General features: G+C 36.5%; 1 protein-coding gene across 4 annotated transcripts; it reads left to right on the top strand.

Annotated features, from left to right (window-relative positions):
• The first annotated feature begins 1 nt into the window (after position 1).
• On the top strand, positions 2–25,030 carry LOC139115458 (uncharacterized protein C8orf34 homolog). 4 transcript variants are annotated; one of them, XM_070677568.1, is made up of 17 exons: positions 2–209; positions 2,454–2,549; positions 7,289–7,448; positions 8,231–8,374; positions 9,297–9,389; positions 9,828–9,859; positions 11,759–11,907; positions 12,681–12,829; positions 13,019–13,086; positions 13,250–13,311; positions 13,887–14,058; positions 14,858–14,891; positions 15,465–15,546; positions 15,997–16,138; positions 17,839–17,947; positions 19,927–20,005; positions 23,599–25,030. In XM_070677568.1, exons 1-16 carry the CDS (start codon positions 147–149, stop codon positions 19,974–19,976), a joined length of 1,605 nt encoding a protein of 534 aa, XP_070533669.1. In that variant the 5' UTR covers positions 2–146; the 3' UTR covers positions 19,977–20,005; positions 23,599–25,030. The 4 variants fall into 4 exon arrangements, with proteins under 4 accessions (XP_070533669.1, XP_070533671.1, XP_070533668.1 ...); XM_070677567.1 differs by having other exon boundaries at positions 28–209; positions 19,927–20,009; XM_070677570.1 differs by lacking the exon at positions 17,839–17,947 and having other exon boundaries at positions 6–209.
• The last annotated feature ends 214 nt before the right edge of the window (positions 25,031–25,244 follow it).

The raw sequence follows: 25,244 nt of genomic DNA on the forward strand, positions 1-25,244 counted from the left end.
CAGCGCCCTCGTTCGGTTAGCGTCATCGAGCACATACTTCGTGCTGTCATGGCGGCCTTCTGAGCTGTTACACCTGGTTACGGGATTTTTACCGGGAAACTTTCTCTCATCGGGCTGCAAGCTTCAATCTTTCATAATTTTCCGACATGGCGACCCAGCACAGGGTTCAAGCTTATCTAGAAAAACATCAGATCGGTGCCCTTTTCGAGGTACGTACAATTAGATGACCGTAGTAGAGAGATTATTCCAGCAAACTCCAAAGTGAAGGCTGGTGACCTTGCCTGTATTTATTTCTCATCACCACTATTCAGATTGTTGATCCCATTTTGGCAGGTTTCATGTTGTTACTCATACAGCATACAATACCATACGGTATGGTACTAAATCTGGAGCATTGTGACATAATGACAATGATATTCGTTGATTGTGGTCGTCCCTGGGGTACTGCCTCTGATAGATTATTCCCACAGGACGGACAACTTTTACGTACTAATTCTACTTGCATGTAAAATGTGGACCTTAAATGGGAAAGCACGAAGTTGCATTCCCTCGCAGAGTAGTGGAGGAAAATCGGAAAGTCCTGTCGAAAGTTGTGTGATTCCGTGTGCAGCTATATACAAAATCAGAATGCCTCTTGCCTTCACAATATTATGGATTTAAACACTGACTTTCCAAATTTGTGAAGCTGAACTCAATAGGATACTGCTGCATGCTAAATGCCAATTTGTACATTAAACTGCCATGTGTTAACTACATGTAGGGTATGAACAATATTTTGATGTTACTTTAGAACCGACTGAGTCTGATCGGTGAGCTTGTTGAGCTTGCATAAATTAGTGAAAATTTGCATAATTTTGATAGTTTGTAAATTAAAATTACTCATATTCATGAAATTAGATGTAGATGTGTTTTTGATATACAGTCTGTTTGTAGGCACATACACTTTGCATATCCCTAGTTAGTAAATCTCCTTTTTCTCATTGTTCAGCACTTTGTTCGATTGATTGCAAATTTGATCAAAATCAAAGATAACCCAAATAGGGATTTGGACAAATGAGGATGAAATTTGATCATGTAACGTTCTTGTGAAAACATTTTTAGGTCAATACACCATAATTTATGAAAATGTTTGTTCTGAAGTGTTCTCAATGAGGGTTCATACTTTCCTTGGGGTGACCTCGTTCTGGCATGTAAAAATGATGATCAAATTTGAATATTTGTTAATTTATAGGGGCAGTTTTCTCAGGTTGGCTGAAACATAATGGTCTTTTTAAACTGCTTCTGAGATTGCTGACAAACTTGGTATAAGTTGCTTAGGTAACTTCTTTTTAATATATGCACATTTATGTGTCAATGTTTTGGGCTAATTTTCTCAATTTTGGTCAAAACATGTTCTTCTCTGAAATTTTGAAAATGCCAGCTGTCCGATAGCTTTCTAATGTGGTGTATATGTTGTTAGGGATGACTTCCTTTTAAGGTGAAGTACTACGAATTACATCAAAATTAGGTTGTGGTGTTATTCTCTTGAAACTTTGCACAGGTATTCTTGGAAGTTGTGCAAGTGCAAAAATGAAATAAAAAATGGGGGTCACCACGCTCATTTCCATGGAAACGGACGTTAAAATGGCGTCATTAGAAATAAATAAAAATGATATAATTCACTTAAACTAAAGAAAGCAATTATTAAACGCTTAGCAAATGAGTTAATTTAATAAATACCAAGACTTAAGATCCATATCTATCGAATGTATAGTTTTCATGATGTTTGTAAAGAAATTTTAACATAAGTATCGATTACAAAACGACGATATCGAAATTATTTCACTACATAATTTTCGAACTTTCTTCCTGTTGCTTTTAATGGTGTCATTTTGACCAACTTGGCGAGTAAAATCCTGACATAATACCATTTAGTTTACTCTTTTAATAAAAGGGTGTCACCACGATACTTTTTACATATCTCCAGGTGAATGGGTACTATGCGCCATGTAAATGGGAGAGAAATGTTAATTTTTCGCTCATATTGAATAAAAACCAGCTTCCTAGGGGGTCAAAATATGACAAGGCTATAGGTCACATGTATTTCTAAGAGACTGGGTCAAAAAATTAGGTAAAAGCGCAATTTCAACAATGACAGGTGATGTTAAAATACATGCTACAAAATAACCCATTTGCGGCAGGCTGGAGTTAAATCCTGCGCAGAAATGTTCATAAAGCGCGTGCGCAGTCCGAATTCGTCGCCCTTTACCGTTCCAGATAGAATTTGCTATATTTGTATTTTAGATGCTATGCACCAATTCAGTTCCAGATAGAATTTGAGAATGTTCATTTCATTTTCTCTGAAAAGGGCATACACTATCAACTTTGGGGTTTTTCTTCATCTTCACAAATATATCACTTGAGGGCCATGAAAGTCTTACAATGTTTTATTTGTGTTTGTTTGTTTGTTTCAGGATCTAATGGCTCGACTGATTCAAAACACTCCAGAAGAACCCATACCATATCTCATCAAGGTCCTTCAGAGAAAAGATGACAAAACCAAGAGACCGGTAATTATCCCAAATATTATGAGGTTATCGTGAAAATACCAGAAAGGATGCACATAGACATTTATAAGTGGAAGGTATTGCCTATGGGGCCATGCCTGGCACTAAATGTCCAAGTACATACTTTATGGTAGTTAGCTTTATTATTCAGCGTTTTTGCTTAGGGCGGTAAGCAGGTAAATGTTATCGGGGTTCCCCAATCATTTTACTGGGGTTTCCCTGGGTATATCAACGCAACTGAATAAGGGGACAGTATCAATATTACTGGGGTTTCCAAATCATTTACCAATATTCCCCAACCTTAGCAAAAACTCTGTCATTGAACAGTGTACATTTGTGCATAGGACTCCTAATGAGCAGTGTCATTTCATGTAAGGCTGTAACAATATTTCTTGTGATTTTATACATATGTCACAATAATGAAGTATGGAGTGCAATGGAGGGCATGCATTTAATAGCCTGTAAAACTACATCCAGGCAGTAAGATAGGCCCTGGCAATTGTCCAATGGCTCAGTTGAAACCATCCAAGCATCATTCAGAGGCATGCATGTACTGTATGCACAAAGCAATTTGCTTTGGGAATCTTTAAGCAGTCAAAGTCATGGAACAGGCAAACTTTATGGCACTATGTGACACATGCATTTGTTTAGTGCTATATTTCTTCATGGCAAATTTATAATAGTACATTTTGTCCTCAATCACGGTTGTGAAAGTTTGGTTACAGGTGGCAAAACTAAGTACATGTATAAGCAGTTACAAATAATGGGTGAGCTCATTAACCCTTTGAGTGCTGTATTTTTCCCACCAAAATTTTAATGCAACATTTTATAGTTTTTATGAATTTTTCTGTAATTTTTTTGATAATTTTGGACCAAATGGACATCACATTTCATTTGCTACAGTTTTTTATCAAAATTTTGGCACAAATCTGAAAAAAACTGACTTTGGTATTGACTCTGGCGCTCAAAGGGGTAAATTATTTGTACAAAATGTCCCTGATGTTTTACTCATCTAACTATTTTTACAGCCCGAGGTCACATGACCACTGCATTTATCCCTGCTCGTCATAACTTAGTTTAAGGTTTTGCCATGCCTCGATGCTGTCTTACGCTTTGGCTTATAATGCTAAAATTGGAGCATTTACAATCGCTAAAACACACTTAACTAATGATTTTCACAGCCTGCAAATTTCAGCTGACAGCCAGTTGTTTTTGTCAGCTCTGTAAATGGCCGATAAGTACTGGCTCCACATTTGGAATCTCTTTGGATTTTTTCAGGTGTTATAAAAATAATGAGTGTAAAGTCCTTGGAGTGTTCTTTGTACTTGTTGTTTGCTGGAGTTGATAAAATCTCAAATCTCAAAAATAAGTTACAAATTCTCAGGGGTCTCTGTACAAAGTTTGGTACTAAGTAAATTACATAGAATTTACCGATACTTGATGATACTTGAAATCTGATACTGTAGTCATCCCTATATGTTATTCTCCATGGGAAAAATAAGCCCCTATTAAGGGTAGACTAGGAAAGTAGTGAGAAAATTTGAGAGATTGAATATCTGTCCTCAAGGGGCATTCTATTGTAATACAGTCTCAATAGCCATCAAAAGGGAGTGCTCGCTGCCCTTTGTGCAAACCACAGAAACCTGATAAATTCAACAGTTTACTCCCGCCAATATGCTTTGTGGCTCCTATCCTATCAGAAATGTCAAGGGAGAAGACTGCAAATAAAAATTGTTGAGAGGCATAACATTAATAATGGACTTTCTTAAATACAAATTAAAATATATACAACTGTATTTATATATACACAATGAAGATTTGTTGCTGCAAAAACTACAATAATCACAAACATCATGATACAGTATCATTCATAATGTACATGTTGTTTATAATATTTATGCAATAAATGATCTGATTTTTAAACAGTGGACATTTTTGTTGTTATGTCTTCCTACCAGCATGAACCATTATGATATTTGCTGGTAAATTACCGATGACGTTTCAGGCTATGTAACAAGCAATAAACATACTGATCTATCTATGGGTAAACAGTATGTATTTCAAAATACAAGCAACAATTCTGCAGAGACAAGTTAGCAGTGAAGTGATATGGTAGTGGTTATGAGGAGATAAAAAATTCTGTGTGATAATGTTAGACTCAATTTGAGTGTTAGACTTTGTACTAAAACAGATCATGCAAAACAAAAAGATGATGTTGTACACTTGTATCCATGTTCACACTTACATAACACAAATTTGATTTTATAGAAACAACCTTCATAATTTTTAGAAGCCAAATAGTGAAAAAGTGTCTCAAATATTCTGAAATACTGTAATGTTTATGAATGTGTACAGACAGGTCTGCCATCATACATATGCTGTAAACAATTAACATGTACGGTACATGTATGTGTGAATGCAGTGTAGACTTGCCCCCGAGCCTGTTGGCATATAAATATCAAAAACAAGAATAAATTGAAAGCAGATTGAAGCAATATACCCTGGCAGACAGTTGTGTAGATCATTGGGTGAATGCCAAGCAACTGGGGGCCAGTGTTGTACTCATAGGCAATAACATTTAACCTTTGAAGCTTTGTGCATGGATGTGTATGCCACAGTTAGTGATCACTTGAAAATCAATGATTTACGACTTTTACGTGCACATGGATTTTTTTCAGCACTGAAAGCTTTGTAATCCATCTATCAAGTCACTGTGGAATACTTTATTTTCATATGGAATTTATTTTTGCTATTTTCGCTGGACCTGTTCTTCTGCTAAAATCAAATCCAAGTGAAAATTTTAATTTTCTATACTTTTCATGTAGTCAGACTAGACAAAGTGAAAATAAGATCGCATTGAAACATTGAAATTCTGTTTTCAGTTGAAATAAATTCCAGTGAAAATAAAATAGTCCACAGTAATCATAAATGTTAGGTACAATTGTGTAAAATCAAGCACATCGTATAATAAGTGTCAACACTCTTTATTTATTACTCAAACATCAGGGAGAATTTACACGGGGTAACAAGTGCTGGTAGACATTACAGTTCAAAGTATTGTGTATGACTGACAAAGAAACCTTCCAATTTTCTTATTCATGTTCAAATAGATTACTCTCAATCTCAATGCCAGGTTCCTACAAACATGTCAGAAATTTCAAACATTTCGGAAATCCGTTTTTTTTTTCCTGTCACATCACAAATTACATGTATTCTTTGACAAACACAGGTACCATTCACATAGTGTCCCCAGTCCAATGTCCATGTTTTACAAGCATGCTGTAATGGATGTTTAGTATGGCCAAATGACAGGTTTTGGGTAATAATTATCCAATTCAACCATTCTACCACAAACAAACCCTACTCTTGTCCTAATTTTGACCCTTTTTCACTTTAAATCAGCCACATTTTTCTTTTACCCAGGTTCTGTTCTTTACCAATATATTGTAAACAATTTGTAAATTGTATGCAAGCATATCAAAAACTCCAACTTTGCTTCCAGAATTTTCTATCAGAAAGAGGAACAAGTCCTCTTGACTGAAGCCAAGTTTCAATTCCTGCCTTTCATGATCCCCTTGTGTTGCTGATGCATGCATTTACAATGTACATATAGCTGTGAAATTATTACTTCAGGTTATACAGTGTGAAAAATGCCAAGGGTATTATTTCCAGCAAAATCAAACTAAACTTCTCTGAGTCCGAAGAAACCTAAAACATATACCTTGGCATAAATTGATTGGAAAGTTACCTCCAGACAGTGTGGGTGATGGTGTCTGTGATATCAGAGAATATTGGCAGCAATCTCTTTACTGCTGTGTGAAATGTTTCTTGATTTAGACATCACGGTGAAAACAGCTGCAATTTTTGAAGAAAAATTAAATGTTTTAAAGACGCAATTTGCTATTGTTGAGAATTGAATTTACTTCTGCCTTCTGGACTGAAATTCAGTTTTCAACAATAACATTAGACAGAACACATACTGTGCTATGTGACAAGTTTTACAATAAGGTATTTTACCATATCACCTTGGGAGTGGAAAAAGAAATGGTATCGCACAAACAGAAGGAAAAAAATAGAAAATACATTAAAAATTACATCTAATGAATTGTAATATAAATTTCCCATATTTCTTTCATCTTCACCAGAATGTAGTGATGTCTCAGCATTAGAACTTATTTATTTATTTATTTATTTATTATTTATTTATTTATATTTATTATTTATATGATTGTGTTGGCGTGTATTGCCCATCCACAGTGCCATATATCTGGCTATGAAAGATTATAAGAGAAATATCCATGTTCCAAATAAACGTAGATAATGTTTCTTCATGATAAAAAAAATGATCTGCAACAAGTCCTATGTACTTCCTAAAAACTGAGCAAAAATGATTGTAATTTAAATATCTGAACATTTTTTTTATGTAATAAATAATATTCAAGCCAAAATATCAATCCTAACATTTGCACTTGATTTGAATTGGAAATAACGCTTTTAAAAATGACAATGCAATAAGTCATGTTGACATGTTCTAGGAAAGTTCTACATATAAGACAGCAACACCTATAGCTGCCCAAGTCCTTTTGTTTCTGTCCTTCCCACATTACAATATACCTGCTGTATTTTCTTGTTTATGTAAATGTCTGTATAATTTTAACCCCTCTTATTTTCCTCTGAAATTTTTGTGTGTTGGTGTCATGGGTGTTAGTTTTTAATCATTCTGTGTACATTTACTTCACCAGTATCAAGAGAATCCCTTAGCGACAAGATCACGTCCCCCTTCTGGATCTTCCAAGAAATCTGGATCAGTTACAAGGAGTTATGAAGATTTACCACGCTCCAAGACTAGCAGTGATGTCCTTAGAAGAAGTACAGGTGGAGCTGCTCAGTGGGCTGCTACAGGTGAGGGAGAGGTACAGAAGTGGGAGGGAGGGGGCAGGAGGGAGGGAGGGAGCTCTGCGCCCTCTGTGCCGTTAAAGCCAGTTAGGAATTTCTGTGATTTCTCTTTGCTAAAGTTTTCTTGCATCAACATAGGGAACTTTCCCGAGCCAGAGACAGATCAGTTTAGCTAAGAGGGCATACATTGGAGGAGAGAGAGACACAGACAGATGCTGAGACAGACAGAGAAGTAGACAGGCACAGATTGACAGTTATGCAGTGCAATGTGAATGATAGAAATAAAAGTGACAGACACACTGAAATACACAGGTGTGTTGGCATAGATCAATGAGGCTAAAGAGATACGCAAAACAAGTATATTTGTTGCTGTATGAAAATTAATGATACTTATAGATACAATTTCAATATGCAAATGGATGATATAACTCCTGTAAACTTTCAAAATGTAAAATCACAGCAACTTTTGCTTCGACATCAATATTACCTGAACATAGATGTAATCAAGTCATGGCCATGTGATAATACAAAACCATATGAATATACCAATATTGTAATGTAATAATTCAAAGACTGTGCAGCTGTTACATATATGTTGGTGATTAATAGCAAATAACAAATCACAATCTGTATGAATATGGTTCCTGTATTTTTATCAATATTCTATGATAACTTTTGGTCAAAGACTCACCACATAAAGTCATGCATACCACTACAACAAGTCTGATAGCATTTTACTGGAGAGCACTGTGTCGGACAGTTTGAGACTAACGCTTTCTGCATTCTAGATCCCATGGGAGTCAGCAAAGGCGACCGAGGGTACGACAAACCTTGGGCTACCAACATGAAACGAAGCAAACCATCGACACAAACCAGCACCAGCAGCCATAGCAAATTTCCAATGGATGATTCTGAAAATGCCAGGCCAGCAGGTAATGGATTCCTCTAGTCCGGTCAGACTGTCTGCCATGTATTATAAGGGATGATAGATAATTAAAACACACACATGACAGACAAAGCCTACCATATATTTCACTTCCAATTTCCAAACTCTTCCCCTACCCGTGAAAGTATGAAAATATGAGATGAAATTGTTCTTTACTCATCTCGGCAACACAACAAATTGATTAAACAGAATACAGGAAGTTTAATGTTGCTGACAGGTTTTTGTATGACAAACATTTCAAAGGAAAATCAAAGTTGAAAGAGTGATCGAGTACCATGGATATTCATGGTTTTCATGGAGTGGTATACTGTACATATGAATTGGTGCACATTGTATCACAGCTTTGTCAATATCAGTGAATTTTGTGACTTCATCCTCTCTGATTATCGCTGATAACGTATCTGATTATCCAGTATTGTGGCCCTAGATGTTTTCTACATCTTCAAATTCACTTGCATGGCCAAAACTGTAGAGCAATAATGTACCCCCTCCTGGCCCATAATGGACTCAAGCAAACTGTGCACGCCATAATGTACTTGACTTTGCCTCATACACTATGTTGTGCAACAGTTCCTTTCATCCATAATGGGCTGGGAGGGGTTATGTTAATGCATATTAAAATAAATGAAATACTGGTACAGATAAACTCCCCTTCCAAAATCACTGAGTTTTTCTTTTGTTTTAATTATCAATAGCCCCTTAATCTGTACCGTTCATAATAATGTCAGTGCACATGTGCAAGGCAGAACACTTGTTGAATTGAGAATTGTGATCCCCAGAGACAGAGGGTATGTATGGAGTGTGTGGTCAAGGGAATGAATTGATTATACATATGTAAAACCCATGTCCAATTTTCCTTTAGTCACTGTTTTGTATATGAAGAAAGAATTATGGATTTTTGTTGTCAGGTCGTAGAACTAAGAAACCAGAGTGGGACCATCACACCAAGATGACAACACAAAATTTTGATGAGATGTTTGAAGCAACCAAGAGGAGTGGAGGTAGGCAGATGTCTTCTCAAGAGAAGTTTGTCCAAACCAAAAATGCCGCATTCTGTCTGAAACTAATTCTGCAATCTCCATACATCTGACCTATCAATCCTCTTGCCTTATTAGTCCCAGCGGACGAAGTCTTGGGACTTATAGATTGGGTGCTATCTGTCGATCTGTCAGTGCATCGGTTTGTGCAGCCTGCGCTGTTTTGCCAACATGTATGGATCAAATTCTTTTTCAATATGAAAACATATTCACTCCACTCCTGTCACTGTCAAACATCTTTTTAAATATTTAGTACAATGTCATATACTTGTGTATAGATAAGATATGTGATTTGAAATTGAAAAAAAAAGTTTAGAATATTGCACGTTTACTTTTAGATTTTGTACAAACTGAAGACTGTGAAAGATGATTCTGAATGTAAATGTTTGTTTTGTCTTACAGCTTCTAAATCTGGATGGGGTTCTCAAGAGCAGGTAATGTCATCTTTCACTTGACATGAATTCAAAGATCTATACAATGCTGTGTATTAAGTAGTGTACACTTCAGATGTCTTGTCCACATGATAATGCAAATTACTGATAGGAACACCAGTAAAATCGGCAAAAGACAACAAAGATAGCAAGACAGCAGATATAAAGGACTGTATAAACACACACTCAGGGTCAACTTTGAAACATACATGCTACTTAAGCTAAACTTAAAATGAATGCCCCTTTGTGTGTGTGTACAAAGCAACTCTAAGCAGTTCTCACAATCATTCCCAGCATAACTAGATGTAGTCTGGCCTTGTGCAATCTTTGGTGTCTTTTGCCAGTTTCAATGGTGTTAATTGTTATAAGTAATTCGTGGTCCTAAAGTGGAGGAAGTTGAGAAATAGGAGTTGTCCGATGTACGAGACAAATGTCATTTTCCTGACCTATGACACAACTAACACAACTATATGTAAGCTGTAAAGAATCAGCTTTGTCATTATAGACTATCTGAGAAAGGCTGAAACGCTGTCACCTCTATGGTGTGGCCCAAACCCTTGTTATCAATGGTGAGTGTGGACGTTTCATCGACAATTTGGATCGCCACGGTAGCTGCATATTTTAACATACATTTCGTGACCATGGTTTCCAACTGAAGAAATGTCATGTGGTTGTTCTCACTTTAGAGATGTATCTGCTTGTTACTGCGCTTGTGACAGACTTACTGGTAGTAATAATATCATAGGTTACAACCTAAAATATGCGTGTCAAATTAAGGCTTCATGTAGAAATTTGATGTTATATGAATGCAGAATGAAAATACAAAATTAACTCATACAAAATTAATATGATGGGCTGACACACTGGTATTCATTCACCAACTCTGCAGTAAGCTTTGTAATAATAATGAGGGCGCTGGTCAAATAGCACTTGGAATTTGAATTTGCATAAGTTTGATGTATTACCAGTAATAATATGTCAGGATGCAACCCAAAACGTTGGTGCCAATGAAAAGCTTCATGAAAAATTCAATATTATATGACTGCAAAATTAACTAATACAAAATTAATATGATAAACTGATCCACTGGTATTAATTTACAAACTCTGCTGAAGAGTTTATTATTTTGGACACTATTTGAAAACAATAGTGAGGGCGCTGTTCAAATGGCACTTGGAACTTGAATTTGCATAATATGTTCTACACCTCTGGGTCAATAGGTGGCAGTAGCACTACTAAACAGTTTGTCTGGTTCTCTGACCCATTTTTACCGCTGGCTGTTGTGCCAACGAAAATAGGGTCTGGTATGGACTAATGTTTCAGTCAGAATTTTGGCTTCGCGATTTGGCCCTCTCATACCTTGAATTTTAAGCATGGTGTACCCCCAGCTCACTTTGCCAGCGTAGCCGGCAAGGGTTTCCCTTAGGGTGTGCCATAGGCATTGCTCAGCCAGACTATTGACAGGGCAGAGATTAGAAACTTCAAAGCAAACTATGGATTTTGAGACAGTCTGATGCGAATGATTCTGCCTGGGCTTTTAGAATGTTATATGTAATATTCCAAGTGTTAAATTTTATTGTTCATATTCTTTGCAAGATGGGAATTCACCAGTACATGTATTATTCAGCGGCTTTCAGTATTACAGTGTGTAATTTAAAACCTGTGTACATGGACACTCTCTTTAATCAGGACACCTGTGCATGGACAACAGGTTTTCAAGCCCAAAAGATACAAGCCGAACAGATCTTTACTTGTATTTTGTAGTAATCAAGAGTGTCCTCAATAAACAGGGTTCACGGTACTTCAGTCTTCAGGGTGTGAAAAGACCCCTATCACATGGAAGTTTGAATATTTAAGCATTGCATGGTTGTCTGTTTTGTCTCCTCAATATTTTCTGTACAGGATGAAGACCTGCTGTACACCAGCTCAGGCTACAGAGGTGTTCAACGCCAGCCTGTCAGGGCTGAAGAAGATGCCCTGGCTGGTGAACTAGTTTTACCTAAATACCGTCCTAAACAAGAAGATGAAGGGTACAGTACTTCCAGTAGTGTGTAAGTTTTCCCTTCCAGTATTCCAGAACCAATCTTTCAAGCTGAGCTGCAACTTGCAACATCCACATAGTGTTCCTGCTTTAAATCTTGACTGTGTAGTTATATGCTGATTAATTTCAAGTCTGTGTACTTCACAAAATTCCCAGCAAAGGAAAAAGTGGCATACACTTGAAGTGTCACTGCAAAGTGATACTGTCTGTCCAGATAAGTAAATTTGAATCTCAATATCGCCCTGATGTTGGACAGATGTTGAAAAATTATTTCTTACAGGTGTTTTGCAGAAATATTAGAATGGCAGGTGATCTTTGAAAACTGATATGTGCAAAAAATTAGTGGATGATGTGCACTGGAACAAGACTGAAATAACCACAAACACAATGATTTACCACTGTGATGTATCGATTCGTTTTCTCACCATTGTTTCAAGCCATGTAACATTTAATTAGCACCATCACAGATACCATTTCAAAACTGCAGAAACTTTAACCATGTCCCAAAGCCAGCCAAAATTTGGAAAAAATAAAGTTGCCTTTTACCTATCTGAAAATGCTCAGCTCTACCACTGTTGTTCACTGGTTCAACTTTTTCCTGAATGTTAAATAATGTTCAAGTTTGTGGTTGACCTCCACATCAAGTTTCAAAATTCATGAACCCGATGTTTTATGGCTCATTCATTTGAGAAGTAAAGAGAAAAAAATACAAACTAAAGCACCAGGAGCTGATTTTTTTTTGCCAATCGCTTATTTCCTAACTTGTAATCTCTGTTTTCCTAGTGCAAGTCGACATGAGAAACCGGATAAGAAAGCCAAGTCTCACAAGAAAGAGTTAGAAAAATACATCAAGTCGCGGCAGAAACAGCAGACACAGATCCTGGCTGGTGATGACGATGACGATGCTGATGATGAGGCTATTGATTTACTTGGTAAGTCATCATCATTCTTATGTGGTGTTTCATTGAGACGAGTCTCAGAGGTCCTGTTTCATTGTGCTAGTTTGTCTTTTGTTACTTACGATCATACAGAATGGTATACCGAGAACTTTGCCATCGCTCTCTCATGTGTTAGATCTTGTGACTTGATAATTGACATTTACATTGTGTTTGTTGTTACAGAGAATCTGGATGATCTGCGCAGTGAAGGTGTCACCAAGGTCAAGTCCTCTGGCAACAAAGTCAGCAAGGTAAACCATCGGTCTTGTCCCTAGACTCCATGATGTGCATGTTTGTACAATCGCTTATGTAATGCATCGTTGATGCAGCACGAATCCTACAGAAAGTGACATCTGTCGAATTCAAATCAGTAATGATGTGCTAGAAATAATTTCTGTTTCATTCTTTTGACAGTCTTTCCACCATGGCAAATCAGAACCCCAGGTTAGAGTCAGTATCTGTGCCCGCTGTGCAAAGTAAGTTCTGCATATTGTACTTTATAGAATTCCACTAACTATACAAAACTGCACCAAGCAGTGTTGTTTGTCAATGGTTGTTAGCTGGTACATATTATTGGGGTTCTTACATGTAAGTCTTGTTGACTGGGTTCCTTGTGATAAAACAAATTAGGCACATGATTGTTATAAAAGTTCCAAAAGTGTACATCTATTCACAAACATTGCACATCAATGCAATAGCTTAAATTGGTAATTTTAATGGACCACAGTACAAACAAAACCACATTGCACAAATGTGCACAGAAATATATGTATTTCCAGACGCATTTGTGCACATGGGTTTGTTTGTACTGCCATCACATGATCTCTTGGGCGTAGCATGTCTGTTGAACATATCGTGTTCCTTTATTCCAGTATAATTCTGTCTTGCAAATTAAACAATGTGGTGGTACACTGTGGAATCTGCAGAGGATATCATTTCCTAAAATGATCAGAACCTGTCAGAAAGTATTATTAGTTAGTTTGCTTTTGTGACCGTGTAATGTTTGCTCAGATATTAAAGTTTGTTTCTCTGTCTGAAAAACACCTATTAGGATCATGGGTGGCCGTCCCAGTGAGAGAGCACCCAGTGAGTATGGACCAGCAGGTGGATATGGAGAGCTACCTGACTATGATGAGTTGGCCAGTGACTACACTGGAGCAGGACACTTTGCTCCCGTTGTGGATGATGATGAATTTGAAAGTGTGTCTCAAGTTCATAGTCCAGTAAGTCGAAGTAAAAAGTAAAAGAGATGGCCTATCAAATAGGGACATATGAATGAATGTCTTTAGTCTATCAGTGTTCTGATAACATTTGTGTGCAATGTGTGATAGGAAGTATGTGAGCGCGAGTGCTTCATGAACTCTACAGCATGTTGAATGTCGCAGTCAGAATAATTGTAACAACTTTGCTTGATTATTGAACCAATCTTTTTCAATGGTGGGGATTTTACCGAGCGGTTTTGACTATGATGTCTTTGCCAGGTGACTGGCTGCTTACCTTGTGAGTTCGAATTCAATCAAAATTGTACTGAATTATACTACATGTACCTAGACAGATGGAAACAGCATCAAGTTGGATAAATTTGACATGGACCCGTCTTAGGGGGTTAAGTTCCCGACATTTTTAACCCATTCACCACCATGGTTTGACCCAAACCCATTGTCATCAATGGTGATTGTGGACCTGTTTACCTAGAGCTTGGGTAAACAGGCTAGAAAACAGAAGATGAACATGGCGATGTAACAAGGATATGGGAGCAAGACAAACAATTTTTTTCCTATTCATCTAGCAGGAACTTGACTTTATACAGAAACTTGAGTTTACAAACCTTGTGCAGATTGAATTATTCACCTGTATACTTATTTTAGAAGATAACCAAGTTGACTGTAAACGTTCCAGAATTATGTACATGCCACTATATGTATTATTGGATCAGTGATATTCATAAGTTCATATCACTGTATTACAAGTGTTACCTCACATTCTCAGACTAATTCAATCCTGTTTATTACGTTGTTGCAGCGTCGTCCAGTTTGGCATGATGACACAGACACTTGTAAGTATCATTAAATGATCTATTTTATTTTAAATTCCTTTTAGGGTAATCTAGATGAATATTGATGATAAAGTTGTCCGTCACATTGACACTGTAGGAATCCAAAATGATAGATCCAAAAAAGGCTTAACTTCACAACTGAGTGATCAGGTCTCTTTTGAGTAGGAATCGTATAAACACCTATCTACCGGTAGTATTTATTTGTCTGCTATGCATTGGTCAAAACTGAGTGGTATATATGTGCCTGTTGCAGAGGTTGTTTATTGCTATAACATCATAACAGTACATGTATATTGAAATTCTTGCATAAAATGTCACAATAGGAATTTTTCTCTTGCTGAGAGCTTGCATGTGTTCAAACCGTGCTATACCGGGTATCACAAATATAGCATGAGTATGTTAACTTTCTAGACCAATCAGATCGCTGTATTACGACAACAATATACTGGTATGATATGATTGTAATCAACGTTATCTATGTGAATCCAAGGCCATGAGTTCACTGATCAGTGCTAAAGTAACGTTTATTCATGTCATGTTCAAATGATAACTAGATTTTCATTTTACTTTCAGCCACCATTGATCCAAGGGAAGGCGCACACATGTATCATGCTAGAAGATCAACCACTCCTAGGAAAGGCAGACCCATGTATGGGTAGGTACCTTATTATGAAAATGAAATAAATCCATTCACCAACATTTCCCTGTACATACATGTAAGTACACCCACCCTATTGAAAACAGTGTGATTGTACCAAAGTCTGGCACTGAAAGGATTTAACCTGCTCACCCCCAATTCCTTGTAAACAGGTCCACAATCACTATTGATAAACAATAGGTTTGGGCCAAACCATTGTTCTGAAAAGGTGTAAGAATCTGATGAAGTTCAATCACCCTTAGAAATAGACTGCCATTGTTGATATTATCCTATAATACCAAACACATCATGAAGACATGTCAGATCGTCCTTGCTGTCAAAGTATCGCAATAATAGTAATTCATTAATGCGCCAGAAGTTTCTATCATTCAGGTAGTTTAGGGGCTAAAAACATTGAGATATGTGAAAAAATTCCGGACTATTTTCCTGTCTGTGATGATTTTACAGTAGAGACATCAAAGACAGCGGATACCTGCCTGAAGATTCTGATGATACAATGAATGGCAACAGACCAATAGGACCGTCATCTGAAGTCTTAGAAAGTACTGGACATGGATGGACTCCAAGGACCTACAGATCTGACACTGAGGTAAGTGTTGAAGGATGGACTTTCCACAGAGTCTGAAAATGAGGACAGTTTTGGTATGGTATTGTACCATACCGGTATTTCAATGTTGCATCCTTCATTGTGTATCATGATATCCATTTGAAGTCTGGTATAGTGTGTTAAATGTTCTTTTCTCTAACAATATGTGATCAACTATTGATAACAGTTCAATAATCAACCAACTTTTTCTGTTGAAATGACACAACTTGATTCCTTATCTGGTCTCATTTGTTTTTTGAGTGTCTCCTTGATGTATCTCTGTATGTACATTTGTCAAAGTCTTTGTACACTTTAATGTATTGATCAAGTATATGTCTAACATCTCTTTCTAACACGTTGATACTTTATCTGTCTTTGTGCGCCAAGAGCAAAATCCTTGCAGACTTACATTGTGATAGCCTGACAATAAATCCAACCATAGCTTTTAAAAAGATGATCTTTACATGCGCATGGCAGAAAACGATGGCATCAACTGCAACAGCGCCCTCTAGAGCTGATGCCATTTTAAGTTTTACAGCTTGCACCTATAAAACCCACTGTGGCTCTCTCTCCTACCAGTGAGAAGTGGAATGAATTTATGTCAATCTCATGCACGGCATCGTTCAAAATTTGCCAGATGAATTAATTGACTTTAATGACCGTCATGAAGATATTCTGTGGAATTTCACCAAAACAACAAACTCAACCTAATCTAACAGAATTACCAAACTGGCAAACTTGGTCCTTTCTTTAGCTGTCAAAATATAGAGTCAAGTACCATGATTATTAACTCCATCATATTCCTGTACTCTATGACTTGCTTTCAATATCTTTTCTGGCAAGATGTAAATTATTATCAAAGTTTAATATTGTGATGAGAGTTTGTGCTGCTATGATCAATGTTTGGGTACAATATGCAAAGTCTAAAAATCAGTACTTTAGGATAAACAACCTGCTTTTCCAACATTTTTAGCCAATCCCTTAGCAAATTAGAAGCATACTGACTGTAAAACTATTTTGCCATAATATTTTTGCCACTAGATAACTAATACTTTCTGCTATACAATTCTTCAGTTTCTATTTGTCGTCAGTTTATCTTTGTGCTGCCTTCTAATTGTATTCTGCAAGTCTCTGCTTCGTTGGGCTCAATTGTATTGTTCCGTCCATGTTTCATCCCTGTACTGCCCTCGTTCTCTACCCAAATCAAGTGTTCTCCAGTTGTGTTTATCAGCAACCCCTGCTCCAATAGACATCTTTCATCCATTCAATGAAAGAAAGTGACATATTCGTGCCAAAGTCAAGTACAGACGTAATGCCATCCTAAAAGAGCTTGTCAAAAGACAAAAAAATCTGTGATTTCTTCTCTTTTTTGTACTGTGATGCGTTGTATTCCAAATCAAATAAAATACAACAAAGATCTAAACTGTGTATAAATACCATGAATGTACTGGTATACTCACATAAGTTGTACCTGTCATTTTAGAAAAATTTTAATCTCAGTGTCTGATTGCGAATGTAGACAATCCAACAGACGAGCTGCATCTCAATTTCTGAAAACCCCAGAGTGTAGAGAAATACAAGATAGGACGTTAGTTAACGGGACAAAGTTTTTACTATATGGTTACCATGGCTTTGGAGAACACATTGAAATGACAATTATGACTCATCTACACTACAGTACCTCTGTCTCTGATACTTTGTAGGAAGATGATAGGTATGTGAGATCAGATAGAATGCTACATGAGAAAGGTAGATCTTGGCAGAGACCAATATCTGACGATGACGAAAGCCTTGACTTGGATGCTAAACGAGGTAAAATTTGAAAAAAACATCAAGAAGATTATAATGCAATGGGGCAAAGTAAAATGCTTGGCACGTTTTTTTTAAGACTGAATGCATCTGAAATCCGTTACTTAATGCTTGCTATAGCTTATGCGACATCCTATATCACATCCCAGGTTTGTTGTAGTGATGCATGGTGCATATGACGGATAAAAAATATTGTAGCTTATTGGATAGGGACTGCAGGAGTTTTGTCATGGATATCATTAAAAATTGGCTCATCCTCCATCTATCACTTTCAGCTTTTCCTATAATTCACTCCACTCACATCAACTTCCTGGACTTTTCCTTGGTTTAAGTACCTCATCTGTCAGAGCAATTACTTATTGCACCGCCATGCATGCATAACTTGCTTAGGCATTCCTACACCCTATAACTATCCAGTACATAAATAAGTTAATATTAATCATAAAATTACGGTGCATTATGCCTTGTTCATGATGAGGTTTGCATTTGCTGTAATACTCGCATTACATATGCATGTATAAATGCAATACACTGCTGATGCTATAAGTGTGTGTGAACCATGAAAATGAGTGGGCAAATATATCTGTTAAATACAGATATTGTTTCTTGAACCATAATGTGACAAATCGACAACGTAATGAAAGGTCAGGACATTACAGTTACTTCTGATTGGTTGTCTTTTTAACCGTTTACGGTAAATTTGTCATTCCTGCATGTAAGGAAGTTTGGATAAAATTTTCCCTGCCATGCACCAGAGCAATTCTAATTTCTTACGTCGATGATTGCTCCACGGTACCTAGCACTATTCATTCACCATTGCTGTATGCAGGAGTCCCTTGCATGTCAGAAATTTGGACACACATGTACAGTTGCACATCACAGTCCCTCCACCACTGGTCTTGAAATACCTATTGTTTAGTGTGAATTGCACCTACAACAAGGCTGGTTACAGATTGGTCTCGGAATTTGCCAACTCATTTTCTTATCATCAAGAAGTGAACAAAATTGGTGATTCATAGTTGGGAAAATGTGATAAAGTATTCTGTTACTAGTATGTGAAAATGTGATGAAGTATTCTGTTACTAGTAATAATGTCACCGTCAAAATCTAGTGGTATACCATCGCTGGGTGTGATTTATTGCTATCATTACATAACAGTATATTGAAATTCTGGCATGGAACTTCAAAAACAGATTTTTGCTCAAGCCGAGAGCTGGCCCGTATGCCAGCCATGGCAGATCGCAAATATACCATGGTTCTGTTGGCATCTCGACCAATCAGATCGCTGTAATTGTGCCATCAATATACTGGTATGATATAATTGTTGTTAATCCATATCAAGCCTTGTCACAAAGAAACCAGCCACACTTCCAGAGCGGTGATGGAGGGACTGTGTGCACATCTATACAGACACAGCAGACCATTCGTAATCAACACTTTTGCCGAATTCACAGTCCATGTAAAATCAAGGACCGCAAACGATAGCCAATGTGCAATGGTACATCTCTGTTGTCCTCATTCTGCATGCATCTTTAAGAACATTCAGTCGTGAAATGAGATTTATCGCCCTACAAAGTAAACACAACTATTCATTATCCGCAAAGAAAATGTCCACAGTATTGATTACCTGCCCCCACAGCTATAACTTTGCTAACATATCCCCTCGTTGGAGACATACTCTGACCTATATGTTCCAGAAACCCTCTCAACTGTTCACAAATCACTGGCTGTGTTGCTGTTTTAGGAGTCCATTCAGTCAATGTTTTGACAATTATCCTGGCGGGGAATAATATTAGTGTCCACTTTGTGCCCTGTATGTATCATATGCCAAAAGTTTTACAATTGATGCTAAATTACGATGTCTTGTAATTCATCATTCGCCAATCGCTGCTTGCAAGTCACATACTAGCATTTTTTGTTACCATAGTCCTGCTTTACATATGCAAGTATAAGAAAAGGTGTGTTCTCGTTTTCATCGACAGGTAGGAGCTCAAGACATTTCCAAGAAGATCCTAGTGGAAGAAAGTGGTAGTGAGCTCTGAATGAAGTGATTTTGATATCGCAGGTACATACAGATGTGTTGTTGATAGAACTAACAACTTACATACTGAACAACAGGGCTATCAAAGCCATACACATGAACGTGATGGTCACTGTTGTCTTTTTATGCCCAGTATGTAAGGCTGTATCTTTTGATAACATTTTTAATTTTTGCACGGAAAACACGTACATTCTCTTCTTCTCCTCAGTAAAGTGTGTTGAAATACAAGGTAGTGACCATGTGTACACACAATACATTTTGTATTATGCAGCGCTAATCTCAAGGTAGAACGCGCCTCGGGAACAGATATTCGGGCTTTAAAATTTTATCAATTTTTTTTGATCTACCACTTGTGGGGGCTCATTTTAAAGCTCTTGGCAAAAGAAAAGTTTTCACTATCTTAGGTTTTTGATAGTCGAAAATGTAATTTTGTTCCATAGACTTAACACAGGGATGGCAGCCATTTTGAATTTCAAATATCAGTAAATCTAAGGTAATTTGTCTCTCTAGTACCAGATTTTGCCCCGGAGCCCCAGATTTTTATTCTCGATTTGGTAAGAGAATGGTTGAAAGTTTAATTGAGAAAAGTTTGAGCAAAAGTTTAAGTCTTTCACTTTCGAGGCGCATACTACCTGAACAAATTAATTTACCATAGTCGAGACTCATACTCAGTTGAACAGTAACAGCAGACAGTGCACATATACAGTCTGTGTCAACAAGTTTACCTCTTGGCATTTCAGTGTGATTTGGGGAGTAGAACAAGACAGTATTTTACAAACAGAAATGTGAGAAAATATATCAAATGTTATTGCTTATAGAGCTTTTAGGGTAGTATGCTCCTCAAAATTGAATATCTTAAATTTTTGTTCAATCTTTCCTCAGGGAAACTTTCAACCATTCTCTTTCAAAATCAAGATTAAAAATTGGGTCCAGTCAATGTGCAAATTTTGAAACTGTGGAAACAAATTACCCTAAATTTACCAAAATTTGAAATTCAAAATGGCCGCCATCCCTGTCTTAACTCTATGGGAAAAAATTACATTTTAAATTTTCGCAAAATAAGCCTGGTGAAAACTTTAGTTTTTCCAGTAGTTAGTTACTCCACAAGTGTAGACCAAAAAAGCTTTATAAAAGTTTGAGAGTCAGAATATCTGTCACCGAGGCGCATTCTACAATAACAGAATCGGGACCTATGTTATTAGCAAGAGTTAACGTACCCCCTCTATAGATCAGGAGTGACCAACTCCTGGCTCCTTGACCTTTAACGATTTAATGTCCATGTCTTTGCTACTCCTGCATTTCTGTTTCACACAATTGCATATATTTTCAATGATCCTTTTAACCCTTTTAGCACCACAGTCAATTTTTGTTGCCTTTATAAAATATTCCCAGAAAATTTTTTTCAGATTTTGCTAAAATTTTGAAAAAGGTCTGATGTCAATGAAATACGATGTCCATTTGGTCCATAATTGTCAAAAAAGTCAGAGAAAAATTCATGAAAATTGATAAAATATTGCACTGAAGGTGGAAAAATGGTTGGAAAAATGACAGCATTCAAAGGGTTAATCAGTGGAATAAAAATTCACCGGTATTATGACGTGACAGGAATTGGTGGTTTGGGTTTGGGACCTTCAACCACAGGATGTGCTCCTATACCTGTCACAGCAAATACCAGAGACATCAGTTGAAATGTTGCACCAGTGGGTTTGATGTCTTCCATGTTGTCAATATCATAGTGGGAGAAGTACAGCACACAAAAAGTTGCCAAATTCACCAAACATGGATGGATACATCTTTTGGGAAATGATCATCTCTTGCCATTCAAAATGAGAAGCTTACACTACACACAACATCCTTCTCCTAGATTTACAAATGCAGACTGCTGTACTTCCTAATCAAAAACGATTCGGAGCAGAAAATTTGGTATTTTAATGTAAACTTTCAAACAAAAATGTTTGCTCTGAGTGTCTCAATTTGTAAACCACACTAGTGACTTACAAGTAGACAATTACCGATCTAGCATATGTTATGAGTTACCTTCAGAGTCTAGACATAACAGTGAAGTGTAGTGTAATCTTTAAGGTTCCTCAACTCACTCTTTCTCTTCTCAGAGGGTGGCACAAAATATTTGGCACTGACTTCCCGTCTTTCCGGACTAAAACATCCGTAAATATTTCAGTGACCATGGATACTGCGTAAACTGCTCGCAGAATTAAAATTAACTCTCTGTATTTGTAGGAATTGTTGGAATAAAAGTGATTGCAGGAAACATTATTTCAACAAATTTCAGTTCCTCCAACTTGACATTTAAAGAAAGAAGGAGATTACTGTAAAATCATTGATTTTCATAGGGATTTAATTTCACTTTTTTGATGCCCGAGACATTTCTCTTGGGTAAAAGTTCACTAGTTTTGCTGGTAAAACAATAGCCTCCACTGTAATATAACATTTTCACTAAGATTTACTTCAGTAGATTTTATGTTTCAGCAAAAATTAAATCCCAGTGAATGATTAATGCTTTTACAGTATATTTTATATGATAATCATGTTGTTTGTAAAGGTTAATTATAAGTACAACAATACAATTTCTGACATTTCCCTTGGTAGTCCAAAATCAATAGATATTTGAACGGTAAAAGTCTTTGAGATTTCTTATGACAACAAGCACAGCGAATATGTGATTTCAGTGTGATTACTTGTTAATCCACATGTTCATCTTATCATTGTGCATTTCTCCATTTTTGAAAAAAAATCACACTTTCATATCTGTGTTTGATAAAACTATATTTAGAACTCATCTGTAACAAGCATTACTTCAAGATTGAATATACCATTACTGATTTAGAATCCAGAGGTTTATTTTGAGTTTTGAGTGTCAAATACATGCCATAGACCATGATAAATTGCCACACTGATCTTTGTAATCTCATCAATTTGCGACAGAAATGTCAGAATGGGAATGTTTTAAGATTTTTGTCATGTTTATCAAATGAAAGGGCCAAGTACAGTGGGTAGATGGCTACATAGTGGCCAACTGACAACAAACTGCAAAGTGGTCACATAGTAGTTACCCAGCGACAGTCGCAGGATGGCAACACAGTGGCTATAAGGAGCAACAGTTGCCAGGTCAGCTGACAGCCCCTATATAGCGACGGTTTCTAGGTGGCTACATGTCCAACTAGCAACAGTTGCTAGGTGGCTTTGTCGTGCTTACATAGCAACAGTTGCTAGGTGACTAACTGGCCAACTGGAAATAGTTGCTGCAAGGATATGGCTACAAAGCGACAGTAATCAAGGGGCTGTACAAACAGTGAAAGCCTTATAGTATCCATACAGCAAGCCAAAAGTTGCTGGTTGGATGCAGGGTGCTTACATACCGACATTTGCGAATTGGTTACATAGTGAATTACATAACAATTGTCGCTGTGTGGCTTTGTAAGCTGTATAGCAACTCTGTACATTTGAACACACAGACCTGTGATTCATAAATTAAATCTGACCAGTGTCCCTATGATAAAACAGCCGGTTATTAATCTATTGCCATCATACTTGTACCAGTTACATCATACTATTTTTCAGCATCATTGATGCATCTCATCCTTTGTCTTGACAGATAATGTGTTCGGTCAAATTACAGAGGTCTGCGCTCGGATGAAATAAATGAAAGAAGACACAGACACTAGTACAGGTTTTTAGATTGTTTGATGGTAAGATGATTTGACGAAAACTCCAAAAATCTGATTTTGTGGTCTTAAGTAAGTTGTATTTGTTTTTTAGTTGTTCACAGAGGATATCAAGATGTAAATTTCACATAAATAGGATGTCCTACCCTTATTTCTTCTGATAATCAAAAAAGATTATTTTTTGTAATTTCAAAAACCAATTCACCTTGTTTTTAGCTCATTTATACAAAGTATTGTCACTTTCTTGCTCTTCATGGGCAAAAGAGTTGTAGATTTAGCTCCGTCCTATTGTCCTGTAACTCTCTGTTTCAATTGCTATATATTTATCTGTTTATTTTATCACATTTGATATGGTCAGCAGGGATTGTTGTGGTACTTACAAAAAAATCAGTCCTGACATGCTGAAATATCTTTTACAAAGAAAAGTTTCCTTCAAATTTTAAGATTTGAAACAAGACCAACCAATTTGATTGGTACTACATGACAGCCCGAAAGCCATACTGTGAACTTTTGTCAGGTCAAGAGTTTTCTTTCAAACTTTAAAGACAGAGAACATGAGATAGTTTAAATGACAGCCGCCTTTGACACTGTCATATCTAAACACTACTCTAAAATTTGTTGGAACTAATGAACACTATCAATGGCTACAGAAACATGATGATGATGATGATAATAGTTATAACGATAATTATGTACTTTAAATATGTAGATGTTATTCATGTGTATATGTCTTATGAAGAACCATTGACATACAAATTTCAAAATTGCTAAAGATAATGAATTGTGGCTAACATTTTTGTATAGTTTTAATTTTTCAAATTATTACAACATTGTACTTCACCTTGTAAGCTACTTATTATAATATATTGCTGACATATCAAAGCATATTTTCTTACATTTTATTCAACTTCATTGTTCATAGTGATACATTAACTTTGGCATGAATTATGCTTTCTGTGGAATCATGTCATGTGATCGCTGTGTGACATCCATCATGTAACTTAATTAAAATTTGCAAATCATAGATGATAAAATGCACTGAAATTGTTCCTCATATTTAGTTTTTTATGTCTCAGTTCGTTATTTTCTTGTGAAAATCTTTAATGAAAATATTCTGTACATGTCCCTTGATTATAGACTTACAATCACAATTTGTATATTTTTGTAAAATATTCATTTGTACAATTCCTTGTTACAAGTATGTAAAACTTACTGTCTTGACAAATATAAAGCATTTTACAAGTTATGTACCAATTACACCAATAGTATCATTTGATCAGGTTCTTTCCATTATTTCTCCATGTATTTCGTTAATTATCTGAAAATTTGAAATAAATTGATCACCAAATCAGTTTCGACAAATAGATGTGTCATTTATGTTTTACTATATACAATTTTTAGCGCTCATATTGCCATATGTACATATGGCAATATGGGAGGCCTTTGTATAGGTTAGAAAATTATCTGTTGGTTGTATTTATGTATGTACGTACTTGTATGTATTGTATGTCCATCCTTTCACACCAAAAACTCAAAAACCACTGCACCTACCAGCTTAATATTTGGTGTGCTGGTG

This window comes from Ptychodera flava, chromosome 17 (genome assembly GCF_041260155.1).
Source record: "Ptychodera flava strain L36383 chromosome 17, AS_Pfla_20210202, whole genome shotgun sequence".
Lineage (NCBI taxonomy): Eukaryota > Metazoa > Hemichordata > Enteropneusta > Ptychoderidae > Ptychodera > Ptychodera flava.

Coding starts and splice junctions, on each gene's coding strand:
- LOC139115458 (XM_070677568.1), top strand. CDS start 147: ATGGCGACCCAGCACAGGGTTCAAGCTTATCTAGAAAAACATCAGATC. Junction 7,449..8,230: donor TGCTCAGTGGGCTGCTACAG/GTGAGGGAGAGG, acceptor TCTGCATTCTAG/ATCCCATGGGAGTCAGCAAA. Junction 14,059..14,857: donor TGTCTCAAGTTCATAGTCCA/GTAAGTCGAAGT, acceptor ACGTTGTTGCAG/CGTCGTCCAGTTTGGCATGA.